Consider the following 23,552-nt stretch of genomic DNA (forward strand, 5'->3'; position numbering starts at 1 on the left):
ATATAAAAGGCATTCTCATAACATGCTAGGCTATATATTACATTATGCATTCTGATAACATGAAATATATACTTCTCCAACTACATGTTGCTGTAAAATAAAAAACTTTACTTAATTAATATTTCCGGTAGAAAACTTTGCTTCATTAATAGCATAAAGGCACTAAAACAGGTGGAATCATTTCTTCCTGCAGTATATCATTTTTCATAGGGTTACTTTACAACCACAACCACATTTCTCTTACCCCTTGCTGAGAAGTAGCCTAGGCAAGGGTCAATAATAGCAACACACTGAAACACACGTCACAATGTTAACCACCAGTAGATTATGAAGGAAATGAGCTGCATGCATCTGTAAGCACTGTTCAATAATTTTCTACAATTTGAAATTTATGTGGGGGTGTGTGTGTGTATTTCTTCAATGACAATGTCTTTTTAAATTGCTTTACAGCTCAACAATCTCACGGACATGACAGAAACATGCATTTCCCTTCTTAACCAAGGATCAAAATTGACATATGATCAAGATCGGCCTTCTTCCTGATATGAAAAAATAAGACATTTCAAATTAGAGTGGGCAATAATTTTAGGTTTGAGCAATAAGCAGACCGTTCCACCTTAATTGGTGGAATACTTAATTGGTTTATACTTGTCAAATCCTGTATGGCTACAAAATGGGCAGAGAAATGACTAGATATTATTAAATTCCTTGGTGGTTCAGATATGATGAACTACAGTGAGCTGAAGCCCCAGGTAAAATATATCAAAGGTGTTAAAAATAAAAAGATGCCAAGGAATAATTCGTTTTTTTGAATGCCAGAGTACACAGGTTCAGTAAGAATACAGACTCAATCTTCAGGAATAGAGACAGCATGTCACACAGCGTGGCTGGGGAGAACCGAGGGAGTACTGACCTTTGTACTGGTGGAGGTCTGTCAGGGTCTCCTGGTAGGTGAGGATGATGGTTTGGTATTGAGTGACAATCTGCCGCCGCAAGCTCTCCCAGCAGGGAGACAGTTCCCCCAGCTCCTCCAGCTCACAGACTCTGAGAAACACAGCAGCATTACAGTGGACAGTCCTTGTCCTTGCAGTGCCACAGAAGTGACTGTACTACAGACATAGTGGACAGCTCTCCTAGTGCAGTTTTTGTAGAGAATCATGTAAATATGGGAAAATTGGGAGGGAGTGATCTTTTCACAGACAATAAAAAACAACAACAACACATCCCTCATAAATAAATGAATCCCCCCTTTACCTAGCAGCGTCTTCCTCGAGAAGGAGCTTGACAAACTGGCGAGGTATATTCAGAGAAAGCACGCTCTCCGCCATCTGCTCCAGGATGCGCAGGTGATTGCCGTCCGTGGTGGGGAAGCGATACATTCGGCTCATGGTGCCCCCGAACACTGGGAGCACAGGACAGGACACACTTATTTCAGTAAGGCTTCAGACATGGAAAGAAGCCTTTGTGGCAAAAAATTGGCAGTGCGCTGCTGTCCATTTTCCTTGTTGGCCTCGTATATAACTCGGGTAGGAACATTATTACTGAAGAGGAGTCACAGACCAGCGGGAGATCTGTACCAGTGGGGCAAGACGGCCCATGCTGCAAGACAGGTTTGAAGCGGTCTGGCTGAGACATGCATTTCCACGTTTATTCAAAACCGAACTTCAGAGAGTGAGATTACATCAGAAACAAATCTTGTCTGATGATGCAGCTGACAGATAATTGATGACAAATACTGTTGGAGATGTGGACATTTCATCTTCACAATTAGTGGTTATACACTTCAAGAAACTAAAATAAACCAGGTCATTTTTTCAATAATAAAAATAATAATTATTATAATAATCATCATCATCGCCACATTACATTTCACCTAATGTACCGGAATATATTTTGTGCAGAAGCAACAGATCACATATTCAATAAATGTTTCCAAAAATAAATTAAAATGTATCTGTGATTAATTACATCCTTGCCAATATTTTATCTCTGCTTACAAACAGTTTTTTTAGGTTCTCTCTCACACTATTTATAACTGTGCTGCAGTGACCATCCACAGGGAAAAAAAAAAAAAAAAAAAATCTACAACACCCACAGTATTCAAACTGGACTGATGGAGGGAGTTGTTGAAAAGAGACCAGCTGTGCTTCTTTATATCTCAGCTTGCAGTGTTTATTAGCGGCCATCTGCTCTAATGGTATTTCACAACACGCCAGAGCCGTCTGCCACAGGTACGATCCTCAGAGCACAGACACTTGTGCCAGTTTAAGGTTTGATTTATAATTATGAAAGCAAGGGGTGCAATAAAGATGTAAGCCCATTTTTGCTTTAAAATTCATTTTAGACGTGTTGTGTGGTGAACGTGTCTCCCTCACACTGCACTGCAGTTCAGTTCAGTTCATTTGAACACGTCCACAGTGAACAGTTTGGGAAATGTTTTTGTGGCTATAAATCCTGTGAAAGAGACAGTCTCTGATGTATTTTATTCCCCCCTTGTTAATCTGCATTCACTTATCACTGCAAAGCAGCACAGGAATTTTAATGTTTTATTTAAGCATGTAAAAGGTACTTAGACATTTCCATTTTCATCTTAAGTCTTTGAAAGAGATTCTTCCGCTTCAGGCTAGAAGAGGACACGTGTCTTAGGACTGTTTTGTTTTTTTGTACTTTGGCTGCACTATGGTTTTGACAAAATGGTGTGAGACAACTATTGCAGAATTAATTACCAAGAGTATCGATACAGATTGAATTAAGGCAATTTAAAGTGCAAGATCTAATAAGAAACATTTCAATTGCCTCAAAAGGGGAGAGCAATTCTAGATTCAATTTTATTGGTACAGAATACCCAAACTAAAACAAAAACTGAAATAATTATCTTTAGAACATGAATTACCACAATGTTTGTGACTGCTTAGTTAAGGAACTGGTTATTTGCAGATAGTCTTACTGAAGTGGAAGTGCCCCACCTTGCTAAGTGTGAAGTCTGAGGCTGAGCATGTAAACACATATATGAAGATTTTACTCCAACATAAGGAGCGTCATGTTGCGTTCTGCAGCAGTCTCCGAAAATTGATTCTAGGTTATTATGTTGATCAGTTAGGAATACATTATGCAGGACATGTGAATTAGGAGTACACAGGCATATATTTGAGGCAGTAAATAGAGGTGAAGATATAGAAAATCTAAATATATGGGATTCGTGAGTTTATAATGGTGTGATTATTTAACTCACTCTCTGCTTTAATAAAAGCATATTGCACAAATTGCAGGGTAAACTACAACCACTGGCAAGGTGAAAGAAAATGTGACGTACATGTACTCATAGTTATTCTTTCTGGAACTTCTTACAGAAGCTAATTGTGGCCTTGTTATATAACAAAATGGCTGATATGATTCATCATGCTAGTGCCCACGACAAAATGATAAAGCTTACACAACTCAATATACCATTAAAAACAAAATAACTTTTTAATTATGCCAACTGTGTCTCCCGTACACAGATTTTATATGGCCTACTAATTTCTCTGTGTTGATCATTAAGTGCAATTACTGTCTTACAGAAGCTATTTTCTGCCGACGTAAGCAGACACCTTGAAGGTCGTTTTTATCGGTCTTGAATTTAGTTCATATATTCAGTGGGAATTGACTCCACAGATAGCTTACTTAATCGATATTTCCCTGCCTGAAGTGCAGCAGCTGGTGTCAGGCCTGTTTTTCCTCAGTTTCACTCACTAAACCCAAATACAAGATCCACTGATCTAACAGTTAAACAAATACAGATTTACAACCATTTCCCACACATGCAAAATAAACCTGTTATTCAAACCAAACCATCTTTACCCGTGGGCCATGGTGTAATTCCATATGATCGTGTATTTCCCGGTTTGTTGCCGTGCCAATTGTTAATCAACTATGCTTAGTACTAAAAGCCCACAAAATACAGCACAGAAATAAGAGAAGAAAGGGAAAACATCTCTAGGCCTCACCTGATTTCAATAATGTATCCTTGCACAAAGACGCATATTTTGCTCTGATTCCTAAAGACTCTGTCAGGCTTTCATCAACCGGGAGTACCATCTGAAACAAAACATAGCAATCCTGATATAGTAGGCACTGCAAAACTAATTTAATTAGCACGGGGCATTACCAAATCAGATGAAAGGAATGGCAGACCTGAAGTAGAATAAATAATCAACCCTGGTGTCTATTCATTGTGGCCGATGAGCTAGTGGGTACAGACAGAGCCCATGTCCTTGGAAAATAAACCTCTCAAAGAATGTGTGCCTTTCATATTTTTACAATTTCAATACTCAAACAGATCAGTGTGCTATTTTAACTTCATGAAAATATGTATTTACATATTCTGCTACTTCTGCTAGAGTCATAATCTCAAAGCTTTTGATCTCTGTATAAAGCAGCCTAAGTTGCCTACTGAAAAGGAAGTCATTTTTTCTCCATTTAATATAAACACTGTCTGCACTGGAGGCACAACAGTGTACGCCGAATACTGAAGGAGGCACCTAGATACTATTCTGATCTTAGTTTAACTTTAAAAGCAATACACCTCAAAGTCCAATCTAAATGAATGTAATAATATATAACTGTGGAAATTAGATAATGTTATGTGATGTCAAGGAAGGCTTTGCTCTAGTCTGTTACCAAGGAGATGGTAACATATGCGCAGTGAACACCTGAGAGTGTTTCGAATTCAACAAAACAAATGTACACAAAAAATCTGAATCCAAGGCTTGTTTCATGGGTCACTTCGGGTGTCATAACATTTTCATCACTGTATAAAAGGTTTAGCTGCTATGGTGACAGTTTATAATGAAATATACCACGCTTACTTTTGCACACAGTGGAATACAAACACAGAGAGACATTGTTTACCCTTCCATTGATGGTATCAGGCAGCCTTGGCACCGGAGCCCTTTGGTCTCTTTTCTCCTCCATCTGCCAGGCTATGATGGTGATGTTGCCCACTCGCTCATTCTCAGCAGATCTGCAGGGGCAGGGAATCCCTGGTTGTTACTGTATAGCTCTTGACAGTCATTGTGTGTTGATTTGGGAACAGCCCAACAGGAATCTATGCATTGCACTAGTGTAATTACAAAATAATTGAAGGAGAACTATGACTTTGCTCTCATGCTGCTTAGTTGAACAAATGCACCAATGCCATACCAAACCTTACAAAACACATACATAAAATAACTTAAAACTGGAGGGAAATCATCAGCAGTGAGTTGTTTGTGGGGACAAGCTGCCCTTATAATGCATCATCATTTACCTTAGCATTAAGTGTAGCCGGTGTTGCTTCTCTTGCAATAGTTCTTTCACTGGGAACATGGCAGACCCCAGCAAATACATCTGGTGAGAGACACAGAATGGTAGTTTACTTCAAAAGGAAGACCCAAGGTTGAACACACATACTTCATCAGACACAAATATGTGCTACTCATAGAACCTAAAGTACCAGAATGTTTTATTTTTTTCCCCAGATGAGAAACGTAATGTTCTCTGTGCTCCTTTAGCAAATGACATGTGAAAAGTCATTGTACTGCACTGAATATTTCAACTCATGTGAAAACTTAAACTATTATTTGAGTATCTGTTGGTTCACATAGATATATGGCTTAAGCTTGAATCGACCGATATCAGACAGAAGAACAATGTACAAGTGTTAATACAAATGGAGAGAAATGCACACGCAAGGTGAAAATAGCCGCCAGGTCTCCGCTCCAGTTTGCTGAGCTGTACGAATCACCAGGACGATTGCAGCGTGTTAGTGCGTCACATTGGGCAGTGTGGGGCGGGCTGCTCTCATCTGTCAGTGACCAGTGAATCAGTATCTAACCACGGCCCATTTATTTAAAATAGAGAACGCCCACTTCAGTCACGGAGCGGTACTTGTTCATGAATTAATCAAGAAATTGACCGCTGAGCAAGTGTGGGAAGTCAAAAGGCAGCGTAGACTTAATGGGGAAGAATGAGGAGAATGATAACACTATATAACACAATTTTTATTCCTAGGTAGTAAATGTTATTTCCTAATTGCTTATGCCTCAAAAGTATCGAAAATGGCTATTATTCCCCACAAACTTTGATTTTGTGACCAGGACATTGATATTTTGAAATGTAACTATATCCAATGAGGAAACGGGCGACTGTGTCTTTTCGGTCACATGAAGTCAGGAAAAAACAACATATGAATCCAAATTAACTAAAGTAATACAAAAATGACTACAAAAGATTTAGAAGCGAGTAGTTTTTCGAGATTAAAGTAGGATTGAGGTGCCCTTATATAAACACCAGCACAAACAAAAAAACATGCAACCCCAGGATCATCCCGTGGGACGAGTATTCCCAAACCTCCTCGCACACTCGCACCCCAATGGGAATAATTTTCACAAAGGCCGAGCCTCTCCTTACCGTGCCCTGAGACCGGTCCTTGACATCATACACAGAGAGCTTCACCTGGGTCTGCTGGTTGATGAGCGAGTCCTGGAAGAAGGCAATGCTGCTCAGGAATATGGGGTTACTTGTGCCCTGTGAGGAGAGAAACAAAATGTCAACAGGGTCTCAAAGTGTTCATTTCCTTTGTGTGTAAACATACAAGAGCTTTAACTTGATCCCCATTTCATCCTCACAATGTCTTACTTAGACACATGCATGTGGTGGAACAGATAACTGCAAAACAGCATTGGATTTTGCAAGTACAAAATAATCTATATAAGGCATTGTTTTTTGTAAATATTTGTATACAAATATAAATCTACAAACAGGGATTATATGTGTTCTAAATTACATTTAACCCCCTATGTCTTGTATAGCATATTCAAATATCTATGACAAAAGTAGACAACCCTCCATTTAAAAAAGGAATACAACTATTTATTTTGATAAGGATTTTCTCACCTCTATTATCTCTGTCTGGGCATGTTTTGTCCAGAATGCTTGGGGTGGTGTAGTGACACTGACTGCAACAAAACTATTTGGTTTTCGATCCAGTGCTGGTGTGATTAATTCACTGCAAGCTGGGGAAATAAATCACAAAGCACTAAATTAACTACAGAAAGAAAAAAAAAATATTGCATGAATGCAGTTGGTCACGCCTTCCAGATTTTTTCCGAACTTTCAAAATATGAGCCATGTAGTTTCCCACCACGTGAAAAAGAGTGAACCTGTCTCCTACTAGAGGTTTACAACATGACTGTGAGGTCATCTATTGTTACATATACTAAAAAAAAAAAAAATACAGTTCAATAAACATGCTGATGTTATGACAATAATAAACACCTTCACAAGATGTAAACTTGTCATTTTCTTTCTGTGACACTGTACTGAAGCAACTACAGTTCACATTATATAATTTAAACCTGTCTAGTATCTCACTACTAAGCATGTTTACACTGGTCTGTTTTTCATCCAAGCAAAAGGTTACTCTTTGAATTATCTTTATTTAATTTGGTCTGGCAGCTAGGCAAGACTTGGGAGTTAATTTATATACCTGGGACTTACACATAGTACAGTCTTATCAAGCAACGAAATGTTACCATCATATGATAGCAAAGCATTATAAAACTATGCATCCATCTTCGAAACTGCTTATCCTGGTGAGGGTCACAAGGCAGGTATACACCCAGGATGGGACGCCAGTCCATCACTGGGCAACAGACAGAGACGCACACACACACACACATACACACAATTTAGAGAGACCAAATCAACCTAACCCACATGTCTTTGGACAGTGGGAGGACACCGGAGTACCCACGCAGACACAGAGAGAACATGCAAACTCCACACAGAGCGGGGACTCAAACCCAGGTCCCCGGAGCTGTGAGGCAGCAGCGCTAGCCACCGCACCGCCCCGAAGCAATACATGTAAAAACAAAATCTGCATCTAGTCATTTAAAAGAAAACATTTTCCATTCTGTCCACACACATTCCTGCCGGATTATGTCTACTCACCAACACTAAACTCTAAAACTGGCTCGTCTGGATCTTGGCTGTTGCCTAAAAGAGAAGAGCAAACATGTATTAATTGATGTGACAGTGTCAAACAAAAAAATAATGCAGACCAGGGGCTAGACTAAATGAAAACTAAACCTATATCCTATCGCTTTGTAATTTATTGTCAGAAGCCACATTCTTCCGTTTCCGAGTTCAACTCGATTCATGAGGAGGTCAAAGTTTTCATTTGGTCTAGCCCTAGCAGTCAACAAACCAGATATACAACTCCTGTGCAAGAGCTTAAAATATAAAGTATTCATGAGGAACTAACTGCCATAGCACCAGATAAAACCTCTCGTCTATTTCCCAATCGTAAAGAAAATATGCCCGCTTAGATTACAAAGCTATTTATTTTCAAATTCTGACTTGTTTTAGACTGTAGGATGATGTTCAAGGTCAGACTCCTACAGAGAGATTTTCAGTGAGCTGCTTTTTATCAATTATCAGTGAGTCTGGGTATTTTAAGCCTCATGGGCCTAAACATGAGGTGTGGAGGCTCAGCTATGCCACCACAGCACCCCAAGAAGCACAGCGTCTTCACACCTGCCAGAGTGAGGCCCAGCATCTCTGAGGAGAGGTCGAAGGTGTTGGCGCGGTACACGGACCATGGCCGGTGGCGGGGGCTGCGCTCTCTTACGGACATCTTGTCATGAGGGGGGCCAGCTCCGGTAGCGGGCAGACCTTCACGGGAGCTGGGGGATGCCGTGCCTGCCGGTCCTCTTCAGTCTCTGCTGTCAATCTACGCCGAGGCATAGAAGAAGAGAGATGAGGTGAAGAAAAGAAAACAAACCCAAAGAACACTGCATTTACATGCAAGTGAAGGACAACCAGACATCTCTGCAAGACAGGGAGTGACAGAATTATTTGGGTCATATTTATTGTTAAATTAAAGGCTTGAAACGATGTTTAAATATTATTGAGTTTGGAGAAAAAGGTAATGTGCAGTATATGGTACATTTTAAGTCAAAATAAGGCGTGAAGTGCTGTATATTCGTGTCCTACTTCTGCATTAATTTTTTCGGGGTTATAAATAGTTGTTTCACCTGGCTGAGATACATTTCAATACAATCTAACTATTGCAGGAAGTTCATTTTATTGGAATGAAAACAACTATGATAGGACCTTTACAAAATCTTTGACATAACATGGTATCCCGTCTCACTTTATTTGTGCAATGCAAATTGTCTCCATTGCATACTTATTGGCCATATTTCCTTCTCTGATATTTTTCATGCCATAATTAGTCATGGTGGATTATAATATCAATAAATAACAATAGGAGGGGTAAGACAAGAGCACAGGCTATGCAACAAATAATATCTCGGATAATAGGAAATTACAATGTGCAATTGCCCTTAATTGGATTACTGTGTGTTGGTGACATTTTACTGATGCTCTTCATCTGTTATTACACTTCACATTTGCTGCAGGAGTACTGCAGACAAACAGGGCAATGTGGAAAACAACTCCACAGGGTAAATATGGTCCAGATTCAGTGAGTAGATTGAAAGTGTTGATTTGCTTTTTCTAGCAGAGAAGAAAACCAAACGCAGCTGCAGCTTGGTTAAATATGAAACCCGTTTGTATATATACATGTCTGTAGGTTACAACCTATGAAAATATTTGCTGCATCACTTTAAAAAAAAAACAAATCTCAGACATTGCAGTTCATAAAACTTCTTCATATTAATATTTATTTTAATGTATCAATTTATTTCAACAAAACCTGCATAATAACACTGTATGATGACCATGCCATTTAGGACATTATGTTTAAAACACATCTCTGTGATTGATTCTAAAAGATAAAGTCATTTTATGTAAAGGAATTATAAGACCGATCTTGAGGAATGCTCTAATGCGCAATGTGAACAGTACCGTACCCACGCAAGCCTATCATCACTGCCTGAAACACTCAGGGGGAGCAGACGCTTCCTGATCATTAAGCATGCACATCAAACGTAATGAACATGGCTGAAAAAGACAGGATACTGTTCCGACAGTCATTGAGTGCAATTCGAGCCTCAGTGTTTCGAGACCACTCATGAGCAACCCACATGTTGGTGCTGAATTGACAAATTAATAATTATTATTGAGCAGCGGTGGTAGTCGTATTATTTAAATTACAAAGCACGTAAAACATGAATTGCTGATTTCAAATGCCTATAGTGTCTATCTCATTAACCACACGATCTAACAAAGATGGAACAGCTAACAGCTTCGACTGTGAAGACCCAAGTTTGTTCTAGCCGGCTTCTGTCCACAGTCCCGTGGCAGCGATTGGTCAGTTGTGCACTGACCTCTGGGAACTCCAGCCAAATAGCCAATAATGGCAAATAGCTTATAGGACAAGCCCTGTCCTATGGTGGAGCTCCGTTACTGGATAAGCCACTCAGGGGAGTCAACCTGCTCAGTTCATAGATGGAAAAATACATTACCCTCACAATGTATTTTAATTCACGTTTGTGCTCAATTTCACCTCAAGTTAGTTCAATCAAAGATTATTATTATTATTAATAATAATAAATAGAAATTGTTCAAAATCCAATTGACCCTCTGGTTAGTCACCCCTGCACTTTGTAAATGAGTATGACTGCCCAAAGCAATACAGTGTAAACAAGCTAGAAGTGAGGAATATGCAAATAAAAGCATCAAGTCTTTTTCTCCTTCACTCTCAAATAATGAGAAATTATTCAGCTTTTCTCTCAGTTGGAGCCTTCAAATTCACCGGATTTTTCTTTATATTAAAATTAGTTTAAAAAACACAAAATTATTTACTCTACTGTAACCCAACTGTTTCACAATTGAGTGTTTAATCCACAATACAGATACAGAGAACCTGAATACCACAAACACGTTAAAAGCAATTTATGCTACTAACACATTTGCTTATAATATTCAGTATTTAAAAACAAAGAAAGAGGAAGTTTGCATCACTGGTATATGCTGACAATTTAAAAAGCACACAGTTTATTTGTTTTAATGATTAATGAACCCTGATTCTGACAAGTTTGACAGTTCTCTTCTGGTTATTGCTCAAACCTCCTTTAACTTATACTTCATCTGCAGAGAGACTGCTGTTCTCCTGCCACCTGGGACACACGCTCTCTCTCCCCCTGCACCTTCAATTTAGAAGTGCTTCTCATTATGTTTGAAATTAGCAATTAACCCATTTAAATCTAAACCAAGAGCCTCCCAACAGGAGACCTAGGGGCTCCTACAGAGACCAAACCACGTGTTTCAATACAAAACTCCCAATATACAAAAGCTTTGAATTGCTACTGCAAAATATTACAGAAATTGTGTGTTTTGGGTTCAAACGAACAACTACAATATTACTAGTTTATAAACTCATATTTTTTTTGCTATTAATACCGTGGTACCCTCGTCACTGTCCTGATGTAGTCTGAAGGTGAAAATGACGTGACAAAAAGCCAACTCCATTTCTGCTTGATGAATTCATTTTGATATCTATAAATCAATTTAAATCACACTTCAGAAAAAAGTGGACAATCCAGCAATAAAATATATTTTAAATCTGGTTTAGGTTTGTGTGTATTTAGGAAAAATAGAGTACATAATTACCAAAAGCCTATTGAATTTATTCATAAACTAAAAATTGATTTCTGGAGGATAAACTCAACAAGTACTTCAACAGTTACCTACAGCTGTTCTTATCGATTTATGTCTCAGGTTAAAACAGACTGTAGTTTGTGTAAGTACTGCAAATGACAGGCTCGGGGGTGCTCTTTTAAATGTATATCCTACACTTGACATCTCCTTGTTGTCTGTTAGAAAACAATGGAGAAAAATACTTTTTTCTCAGTAAAACTGATGCATAAAATTAAACTAGTAATAATAATGGGCAGAATTTTCATATTATGCTGAAAACTTCAACTCAGTCAAATGAATAACATAATAACATAATAGTATATGTTTAATAGTCAATGACAATAGTCATAAGGATTGTTTCATTTTTAAATTTGTACATTTTCTTGTTTTTATTTTTTTTCCTTATGAGCAAACCATGAGCACATAATTCTTGGATCCTGGTTTATTAATTTGTACTTCACTACATTGTCCACACAAATGAATAAACTATGTGCCCAAATTAATGAAGCATGTACACAAATGGATACACAAATGCATGTGCATAAATTGATCTCATGTTTGATTTTTTCAACCTTGTCACCCAGGGGATTGAAATGCATGGAAACATGGAGTTCTTCTTCACAAGGTCACAACAAATAACATTCAGATAGACCTAATTTGTAAGATTTAGCCTGAAATGGGCTGCTGATATATAGAAGGGGTGTCCTCGTTATAATTGGAAGATAATTATCTCTACATCTCTAGGGGGGACCTACGTGCATAACCTACCTCAAAAGCTCATTTTTTGTAATAAAGAAAAGTTCCAAACTAATTGAGATGTAATAGTTGAATAAGCAATAACTTTAAAACTGTGCTGGAAATTATTTTTGGGAATTACAATAATTTATTGTGTGCATTTTAATTAAAATAAGACTAAATACAAAAAGGGTCGATGGTGTTAGGGTGTTCAACTAAAGACTGATTTTATCATTCGTAAGGACTGTGTTTTGATCACTGACTGTCTAGTGCAGTACACAGGATATAATAACAGGAGGAAATGTGCCTCTAGCTTCCCAGCACTTGGCTAGTTGCTTGTAAGAGTGAACTGGAGAATGGGGTCATTCAAAAATAGTTGCATTCAAACTACAGTATTGAGGATGATGTGAAAGAACACAAACAAATGAATGACATAACTAATTGCTTGTTTATAACAAAATAAATACATGTTGAAGGGCATATGAAATGAACTTGGGGATCAAAATTTTCCTCCAGTCTTGTTTATTCTGTTTATTATTTCATTACTCGAACATGGGTTGCTGCTAACAATCACTTTACAAAGCAGACACAACAGCATTTCCCTGCCAAGTGCAAAACAAAAATCAATTTCAAATCGTGTTAGATTTATGTGGAAAAAGTGCTTGAATATATTTTGCAATAACCAGATATCTTTTATGCCATTCACAATATAGATTTTTTATGAGAATATCTGCACAGCCTTTTAATTCCAAACACACTGAGCAACATTTGACTTTCAAGCAGGAGTGAGAAAAAACTAAATAACACCATTTACTGAAAAGAAACTATAAAAAGTTGATAAACTGATACAAATTATTTAAAAATGCGCCCAGTAGGATTTTATATGAAATAGCTAATTTATTTTCTGAATTGTTTAACTATCTTTGAACTGCATTAACATGGAGGGTTGAAGACATATTCTAGGATGTATATATATACACATATATATTAAACATGGACAGGATCGACATAATTCCTCACACCAGGTGATTCCTCTCTGTGCTACAGTAGAAACCCTGAAAGGTACACTTCCTCCTCCCAGTTAAAATATACTGTGATCCTGCAGGGCTGTAAAACAAAGCCACTGTTTGTTTTTACATTCCAAAAGCATAATTAACAATTGGAAACTAGCCAGCACCTGCCTTTAATGACTACTGTAAGGGGACATATAACAGCAAACCTTTTTGATGAGTAATCAAAGTATTGTGCATCAAGGAGATGGCCATAAAGTTGCACTCATTTGCATTTTTATAAACCTGGAGAGGATCTACAGGGAAGCATACAATTCATATGACTTAGCATTTGGATTGATGTGAGGTTCTACTAGCAGCAAGCTCTTATATTAATCTCGAATGAGAGAGATGTAATTTCAAGATGTTTATTAAAAATTGGAAGGTGTATGGCACCACCAAGACCCTGCCTAGATTTGGCAATCCTTCCCAACTGGATGACTGACTGACCAGACAGGGTGCTATGAGGCCAATGGCAACTTTGCAAGAGCTACAAAGGATCATGGCCAAGACTGGTCAAAGTGTGTATGCGACAACTGTATTCCAAGCACTCCACAAATCTGGCCTGTATGGTAGGGTGGCAAGAAGGACCCAAACCCAACACAGCCCATTTGTGAGGCATGGTGGTGGCAGTATCATGTTGTGGGGTGTTTCTTATTGGCAGGGACTGGGGCACTTGTCGGGATAGAAGAGAAAAATCAATTAAACAAAGTACAGAAATGTCTTTGAGGAAAACTTGCCCTGAGCAAGAAAGCTGAAACTGGGACAGAAGTTCAGCTTTCAGCAGTGGCTAAGGAACAAAAAGGTAAATTTTCCTGAGTGGCTCAGGTAGAGCCCTGACCTAAATCCAAATGAAATATTGTGGCATGAATTGAAAATTGCTGTTCAACAACGCTCCCCAAGGAACTTGACAGAGCTTGAACAGTTTTGTAAAGAAGAATAGTAAAATATTACCAAATCTACGTGTGGAAGAGACCAATCCCAACAGACTCACAGCTGTATTTGCTCCCAAAGGTGCATCCACCAAGTTTAAAGTGAGGGGGTTGGAAACCTTTCCAATTATAATATATTTCAGTTCTATATGTGCAATATATATTTCTAAAATACATTTTTTTTTCCACTGAACAGTGTGGAGTATGGTGTATAAGTGGACAAAAATCTAAATTTAAATTCATGAAACTTTGAGGCACTAACAGCAAAATCTGAAAATGTTCAAGGGGGTGTAGACTTTCTATAGGCACTGTGTACAAACCATAATGGGAACTATGGGAACAGGGGGGAATTAGGGGGGAAATTTTGCATTTTTAGTGCAGCAGCCTTATACAGACATAACAGATATGTTGGGTAATGCTGTGAACATTAGTGCTCATTTACACTAGCCATGCCCCACTTCTGACGCATAAGTGTTTTGGAACATATGACTAACTTTGAAGATATCTCATAGCTTGCATTTTTCCTACAGCTTTGCCAAACCTGTCCATCCTCAAATATGATTAGGGAGACGGGGTGTTTGAACGGTGTCTATTAACTGCATGATTACTTGTATCCCATTTCCACCTGTGTATGTGTTCCAGTTTGCTTTCTGATTTATTCTGTGTTGTTTATATTCATTTTTAATTTTCCACACTAATTCCCCAAATCTGTGGGGCACATCCTCCATCTGCCTCACAAAGCTACAGATGTAGCTTGTTCTTACAGCAAGCAGAGACAGTTATTGTTCAGATTACTAGTCTTTCTGTGTGTCCTCTTCTAATGAAATCAGTTTATGATCATGAACATCAAGCCATATAGCTTGACAGATAGCCCAACTAAAAAAATGGTGTCCCAAATTCATTTGCACAGAAGACCTCTTGCTGTAATATTTGACCTTCAGCTAACCCAAAACCTGAGATTTGGCATTTAATGAACAAACAATACTTTCTTTTTTAATGGAGTTTATAAATTCAGGTGGAAGACAACACCCATCTCGTGCCTGACTTCTGCCCAGCCAAGCATAAGTAACGGGCAACACACTCACTTTTCCAACATTCATTGATTTGCACATCTTGTCATATGATAGGTACTATAACATAGCAAATCATAAACATGGCCCATGCGGTTTATCGTGTCCTTAATCGTCCTATTACTGCCCATTTGGACACAATTCTACATTCTACTATCACTGCCTTCTCAACTCCCAATTCCCCTGTTTCACTAAAAAGATATTTAAGCAAATTAATACACTCCAGTCAGTGTCATACTCCTAATCTAGGCCTGCACCTCTGAACCCATGCAATAGCCAGGTACAGAGCTTTAGTTAGAGATTTGCATTGCTCACAGAGATTAGTTATACTACATTACCTTCTAAATCAATTCCCAAGCCTAAGTGTTTTGGTTTTATTTTCAGGCTCCATTGCTGTAGAAGTAGTCTGAGATTTTGATGCCCAAAAAAGGACAAATCCAACATTTTGACAGCTCTGGCTGCTGTACAGGGGCTGAGGAAAACATGAACTCCTCGGCCAAGATACAGAGATTATTTTGAGATATGGGCAACGTGCTGATGAAACAGTGAAGAATGGGACAGAAGGACACCAGCTTTGATCAGAGTAATAAATCTATGCACAAACCACATCATTTTTTATTTTAAAATTGGTGTCAGAACTGGTGGATAGCTGATAAGATCGCATTAAATATAGAAAGAACATTTGCAAATAACACATGCTTTAAATAAAAACGTAAAGAAAAATCCAATTACCAATGTCTCATCTGGCAGATACTTACAGATATGTGCTGTGCTTTTTTTTATATATATATATATATATACTGAACGCAACAGATATTCTTCAAATAATATAAAAAAATGTATTATAATAAAAAGTGATGCATCAGTGGGAGCTGCTAATTATAATGCCAAAACTAGGCTACATCTCATTTGCGCAGTTCTGGCCATTCACAGTGACAGACTTCTCACTATGCTGCCACTACTGTGTATGTAGTGAACAAAATAGATCAAACACAAATAACACTATTATTTGTCTACCAAAATGTGAAGCTTACTTTTTCATTTACAAATCAATGCATCACTGTAGCGTTCAAGCACTGGTATCCCAATGTGACAGGTGTTCGTTAAGCAAAAACAATTATTCCGCTCACGTCAGAGTCACAGACATTTAAACAGCCGTAAACAGTAAGGGGGGTACAGATTTCATTCTCTAACAACTTCACTTCAGAGAAAGAAATAGAAATGTCACAAGGTCAAAATAAAAGAATACGCATCACCCTCTGCTGTAACAAAAACACTTGAGAACCACAGCTCCCTTAACTGCAGGTCTAAAAACAGCAATCTGAACTCCCCAAAGCACGGAAATAAACAAACAAGTGTGCCGAAGAGATGTGCATGGCAGTACATTGAAAATGAACAGAAATACCAAGATCAATTGAACAATGTAGTAGAGTATTATCACTCTGGAATTATGCCACTGTGATCTCCAGTGGGCGTCAAAACCGTCGATTCACTTACTCGCTCTGCTCGGAGGGAGTGGTGTCTGTGTGTGTAGGGAGGCGTGAACAGCTCCTGACAGCGAGGCCGATTCGTTGAGTGCGAATAGTGAAAGCCACGCGGAGGTACTGAGGAAGATAGAGGCAAATGGCAAAATGAGGCAAAAACACTCCAAGGCTAAAAGCTTCACTTTGATTTGAATAGGCATAATAAAGTAATGTCAGTGAAGCATCAGAAGACCAACGTTAAAAAAAGTTAATTAAGTAGTTTCTTTAGATTCACTGTAGGCCTATATGAAGCAGTGTACACTCTAGCCACTTTATTAAATGAATTTTATATTTTATATTGTTGTTCCCCCAGGACAGCACAGTTTACCCCTTGTTGTGCAGTCCCACTGAGGAAACTTCAGCCAGGTATATGGAAAAAGTAAATACGAAATAGAAAAGTATAATTAATGTATAATCTGAATAGATTCTATGAAACTTGAATTACTTTGGAATTTGGAAAGCAAATTACATTTCTTATATATGGAAATGGAAATGGTTTTGGAAAACACTTTGCCAATGCAGAATAAAACTCCTGATACGTCCGCATATCACTCACAGGAAAACATTGAGTGACCTCAAATACCAAGAGAATAAATTGTGTAGCTCCTGCTAATTCATAAATAATGTTTAAGTTACATGCAAAGCAGTCACTTAACAGTGCATTTATTTAGGTTCCAAAAAAATCTAATTTTCCCAAAAGCCAGGACCACTCGCCCTCGAGCAATTAAAGCATAAAAATGACCTTCGGCTATTGCAGGAGCCTGATTTCCAGGAATTGTCTCCACACAAGTTTCACATGGCAAGTACTAACTCATGCTCATTTAAGTAGGCTTCTTATTTAACCCTTACTCACAGAAACAAAGAAAATACTTTAACTGAACTCATGTTGTTGTTGTGTAACTGCCACTTTAAGGCAGAGAGCCTATTGTGGATGTTTACATCTGTACGTCATGCTCCAGTATCCACGTGGTCCATTTGTAAGAGCAAGTATGCCATTGAGGCTGTCCAGATGGTTTAATGAAGTCATTTAATGCATCAATATGAATACAGATCAATGGGCTACAATATCGTGGGTTACATTTCATTTTAAATAACTTATCTAAAACCAGAAAATAATCATAATTTACATGTCATGTTGATGAAATGTATTCAAAGTTATCAGATCAAAATACTTCTGGTTCTCCACATTATTGTGGTTTATATAAGAACCATATATATTTAATTCCATTATGTTCTATTAGCAGAATAATTTGGAAAACAAACAAGAAATCAAAAGTCTTAAAGCTATTAAAAAACAGCAGTTGTATGTAAATCACTTAAGTAAATTCATAGAAAAGTTGTGATGATGCTGGTCATGACACATGTAAATATTCTTTCAAAATGGCACTAGCTAATTCAAGCACAGTTCTCATACAAGAACATGTCCTGAATATTTCACACTGAGGCCTGTAGCTGTACAAAAATACACAAAAGAGGAACCGTTGAGTACTGCAACAGAAACAGAAAATGTAAGCACTTGCTAAGACACACACAAGACAGTAAAATGGGGCATATCCATATCACGATCCATATTAAAATTTTACATCATAACCAAAGATCATGTCACTATATTCATACACAAACAAACAAATTCATAAATAAAATTAATTCTGCTCAGATGTGAAGTTGGTGAACAATTGTGCTATAAATATATTCACACACTTCAAGATATTAAAAGAAAATTATTTCAGTTTCTATCTAAACATACACTATTCACGTTATGCATCTCAAATGTGGTCTTAATACCACAGAAAATGCTAAACTATACTTTAAATGTAATGTAATAGTCAACCTAAAATATAACAAAGAGTATTAAACACCTTTTAGCAGAAGAAAGGCAGTATTGATATATTTAAGCTATACGTCTATATAAACATGATGTAAGGTAGGCAAAATTAAATGAGAAAAAGTTCCGTATGAAAATCACCTATTGAGAGCAACCTTACACATAAAAGATCTGTTACATTTACATTTAGACTGTCTTCAGATGTTCAGCAAATCTGTAAAACAGTTTTGTTTTGTAACCATGTATAAAGTGACAAAGACATTACTGAAGTATGGCTGCCTATATTTCTTATAATCTATATTTCCATGCGAGAGGAAGATGTCATTCACTCAAAGTAATGTATTACTTAATAGACCTAGTGATGTACCAAAGGGATTAGTAATTACACCTGAACACCCTTCGAGCTTTACCAGTTAATGTGTCTTGTTGTCTGTGCTTGTCTTTGCACATAACATGCATAATTATTCACTTACCACTGCAGCCAGAAACCCTTTTGAGCAAGTTTTCCCAGCTTAACAAAGTAGAGCTAAGCAGCTGGTTAGGCTGTCAAAAGGAAGGAAATGCATGCAGATACGTTCATTTCAAGGTTCACTGAATTTTCACAAAAATAAACAACCAACCAACCTTAGGCTAAAAAATGAAGAAAGTCAGCTTTGTATTTTTCCCATATACGTATATGGAATATATATATTCCATATGTTTGCTTTTTATTATTTTAAAAAGCACAAAATATTTGAATTACCTTAATTTTAAAACTAACAAAACTGTAGCTACATTTAAATGATTTTCAAGGTCTGCTGAAGTGACTTCAAAAATACAACTCACCTCAAAACAAGGAACTGTAATCTTCCTTGTTGAAACACACTGGTTTCAAAATGCACATATCAACACATCCCAGAATCACACAGACAAATCACCTCCACTAGGCACAATTACAGACCTTGTGGTTTTGATTCTTTACTCATTCCTGTCAGAGCCGTCAAACGTGTAACAGTCACATCCACTTCTGCCATTTTTTGCTTTCATAAGACAAGTTCTCCAGCAAATATAAATAAACGATATACCATTTGCAAATGAGATCACCCGTTGGCCAGTTAAGACAAGAATGTGAGTGGTGTCAAAATTGTATATCCTTTTTGTTCTGTGTGTTGTTTTGAGGTCTATTTTTAAAATAATGGCTGTGAAAGTAAAAAATGACACATTTCAGTTGGTGTGATGTCAATATCAACAGGAAGAACATGTTTCCGAGTCACATCAGGGCCATATAATAATAACTTGATCTCAGCCACTCTCTCTCTGTCTCTCGGCTCCCATTCTATTCCACGTTGCCACCACACATTAAAAATACAGCATAAGATAAGATCATGATAACACTGATTGCAACATAAAATAAAAACACTTTCAGAAAAAGAACAAAAAATAGCATCTATTTTAAAAGGGATAAAGGATAGGTTTCCTTTATTTTCTTCAGGTTTATGTTTTTTTCTAAAGATAAAAAAAGGTCAGAAGAAAATCATAGAAGATCGTACAGCATGTGGGTATGTTGTGTTCATACAGACTGTAAATCTCAGCACAAGCATAAAACATTTACCAGGCCAAGAATGCTGCAGTGCTCTATGATGTATGTGCGGCACTCTTTGCCAAGGACAAACACACCAAAAGCTCCTCTCTGCTACACTCAGGCTAAGAGCTGCCCCTTGCAAAGAAGACCTCTAAGGACCTCCTAACATGGCTGCCTCTTATCATGTTATATGGCATATTCGATCATACAGCGCACTCCCTTCACTCACAATTTCCCACATTTATTTTCCCACTATTGATTAGCCTCTCTCTGCATCTTGAAAGAGACAACCCACAGAATGAAAGACAACAATTACATCTCAGTTGGCATCTTATTAAAATCAAATGAATGGGATTCAAAGAGAAGGGGTCTTCATAAAAGTCGGGTTCCTCCTGTTAATGTAATGCATTAAGATCCCACCCCACACCCCTGCCATTCAGTGAATCATACCTCATATCCGTATGCACTGAAGCATCGTTTCAAGCGATCGGTAGGAGGAAAAAGGGCTAAAGCTATAAATCCAAGCTACGGAGCCCGACTGCTTTTTTCTGCAGCAGCAGCAGCAGCAGCAACAGATAATCAATAGGAGTCTGCTAGAGCTCCATTCAGGGTACTGTTATACTGAAAGCAGGCTGCCGTGACTGCTGGTCCGTGTGACTAAGAGCTGTGAGTCACAGACACACAGGAGGAGCCTCGTTTTACTACTGGCAGCTGGAGTGCTAGGCAATGCTCCTTGAAAGACAGACCTCAGGACAAGAGGGTTCAAACATGAGGCTTGCCTGTTCACCTCTGAGATGTCCAAACACTACTCTCGTTGGTTCTCTGAAACCCAGACCTCAAGAGCACAATGAGAAAAACATGAATATCCTCCGTTAGAAGAAACAAAAACCTAGAATTTTGCATGAATCAATGATAATATACTTTGGAGATCTTTCGGTATATGCAGTTTAAGATTAGAGACGTCAGTCATGGATTAACTATAAAAATATATAGCCGGTGGCTCCTCGATACCTCAAAAAATGAAGAAGGGCAGATGTACAGTTTTAAATGATTACTGCCAACCTCCAGCTACCACTGTGCAAAAACATCACAAGGTCACACAATGTCCAACCAGTCACTAGACAAGATGGCTAGAGAAGATATTGAAATTCACACTAAGCAGTGTTGAAAACCTAAAAACTTGTTTGCAGTGAATTGCAATCTTCAACAACTGAGGCAACCACCAATAAAATATGTCTTTCACTTCTAAGGAGTGAAGCCTTGTTCCATTTCTGTAATTAGCCACAAGAAAATGTATTTACAAATTGTATAATTAGATATGACATACAAGGACACAAAAAGTGACCCAACACATAGAACACATTATGGGTTACAGCATATGCAGGAAGGGAAAGTATGTACAATAGTCCTTTCAGCAATCGTGGCTCTTTATTCTTTTTTTTGTCATAGTAAACCAGAGGCACAACTTTTTCTACCCAAGTGGATTCATACTCTGTTTCCCAGTGTCAATAAATGATTTAGTGCGGTTACGCAAAAGAAGCAAGCAGTTTTCATCCAGTTGCCCGTCAATGTGCAATGCCATTCATGTTTAATGAAGAGCTATGTTCTGGAAATTATTGGTGAGAATAGATTCAGGATGTGAAATAGGATTAGCCTTTATGCTTTTCATTAATTACAGCAACATAAGGTACACTTAAAGGCCCAGCAGTGAGTCATACCCAGGAACCAGGATTCATTACAGATAAAATGGGTAAACAGATCCAATATTGGTAATGCCCAGCTGACTGTCTAACAGAGGGAACAAGAATTTAAATTGATGCAAATGCATTATCACAGAGAGTGCAAGTACACTCCTTAGTCTGCAAAAGACTTTGCCAGCTATAGAATAATTTGAAAGGATACTAAAACAGGGGCAAAAAACAGGTTATATTTAAATTATTAATCACTGGCTCCACTCCAAAAGAACATACATGATGAAAGGCAGCAAGATACACATTGTGAATCTACGTCATACTCTTTACTGTAATAATACAGCGCATCATAATTAAGATGAACTGCAATGATGGGTACTGATTTGAAACAATCACAGAGCTGATCCATAAATCAGAGCAGGGTAACTGCCATTCACAAGTTAGAGCAGTACTGGTACTGGTACTGGGGGACCACATGCCCTGCTGTTTTTCATTCCAACTGATCTCTCAATTACTTTATTACTAGTAGAGTACTTAATTGAGCCATAATTTAACTAATAATTTGCGTAATCTGAGATCTTAAATTATTTTAAACAGCGAGTGAGTTAGAGTAATGCTTATTGACCAGGCTCCCACAGAAGCAGCCCGAGAGGATTGAACGCTGCCCCTGTGTGTTGCGTTCAATGGCTAAGAAGGTGATCGCATGGATTGTGTACATGGAGAACATCCATTTATCTCCAATTCTCCAAGGAAAGAAATACTCTAAACATGGTTAAATAAGTTTAACTGGACACAACAGATTATTAAAGAAAGAGACATATTCTTTTGTATGTGTCACACAGCTCATTGCATGTGTGAGCTAGTTAGGGTGACATAACTCCTCTTGGTTGTCAGGCTCATACAAATCCCCTGGGTTCAGGGACTGGTCGCTTGGCATGGAGGGTTTGCCATTTGTTTGGGCTGCCTGGCTCGAAGTGCTTGGAGCCATGCCTGTGAAAATTAATTCAAATAAAGCAACCAACAACATAAGCTGCACATTCACGCTTAAGATTCCCAGCTCTGAAAATGACAATTGGATTCTGCTGAACATAGATGCTTGGAGGAGGAACACTACTATACCTTAACATTTCAGAATTATTTATAAATTGATTAATAAGATTTGATGTTTGCTCTTTCAGAAATGAAATCTATAGATGTGCATCCCCTGATAATAAACAAACAAACAAACAAACAAACAAACAGATCCTCTGGAGATGCCCAGTGCAGACACATTTGCCTGATGAATGTCATTCATGTATGCAGTAGTGGGAGAACGCACTGAGTCAGTGTAAAGCTGGCCTCCTACACAGCATCCTCCCTCTGCCGAAAGAGTTCTAGGCAACATCACTTAAAATGCACCTTTTATTTCCACTTTTACAATTCACTTTCAACACCGAAATAACTCTCATAAAAGCAGAACCAATCAAGACATATAGCAATAGGCACAATCTTATAGCAAAGAACTGAAAGGGATGGAAACAACACTCTGGATGCAAATCAGC

At 38.0% G+C, this 23,552-nt stretch overlaps 1 protein-coding gene across 9 annotated transcripts in view; it reads right to left on the minus strand.

Annotated features, from left to right (window-relative positions):
* Positions 1-23,552, minus strand: part of LOC136750945 (inositol polyphosphate-4-phosphatase type I A) — a 51,812-nt gene that overhangs the window by 24,025 nt on the left and 4,235 nt on the right. For 7 of the 9 annotated variants that reach the window (XM_066706133.1, XM_066706131.1, XM_066706128.1 and 4 more), the window contains exons 2-11: positions 16,909-17,015; positions 8,557-8,752; positions 7,972-8,016; positions 6,916-7,034; positions 6,430-6,546; positions 5,288-5,367; positions 4,891-5,002; positions 3,987-4,077; positions 1,255-1,402; positions 914-1,044 (exon numbers count right to left, since the gene is read on the minus strand). In XM_066706133.1, coding sequence (XP_066562230.1) covers positions 914-1,044; positions 1,255-1,402; positions 3,987-4,077; positions 4,891-5,002; positions 5,288-5,367; positions 6,430-6,546; positions 6,916-7,034; positions 7,972-8,016; positions 8,557-8,656 — 943 coding nt within the window. In that variant the 5' untranslated portion in view covers positions 8,657-8,752; positions 16,909-17,015. Of the gene's footprint in view, positions 1-913; positions 1,045-1,254; positions 1,403-3,986; positions 4,078-4,890; positions 5,003-5,287; positions 5,368-6,429; positions 6,547-6,915; positions 7,035-7,971; positions 8,017-8,556; positions 8,753-16,908; positions 17,016-20,770; positions 20,961-23,552 lie in introns of those variants that run through there. The other 2 variants (XM_066706125.1, XM_066706126.1) reach the window with 2 other exon arrangements.

Source organism: Amia ocellicauda, chromosome 6 (assembly GCF_036373705.1).
Source record: "Amia ocellicauda isolate fAmiCal2 chromosome 6, fAmiCal2.hap1, whole genome shotgun sequence".
Lineage (NCBI taxonomy): Eukaryota > Metazoa > Chordata > Actinopteri > Amiiformes > Amiidae > Amia > Amia ocellicauda.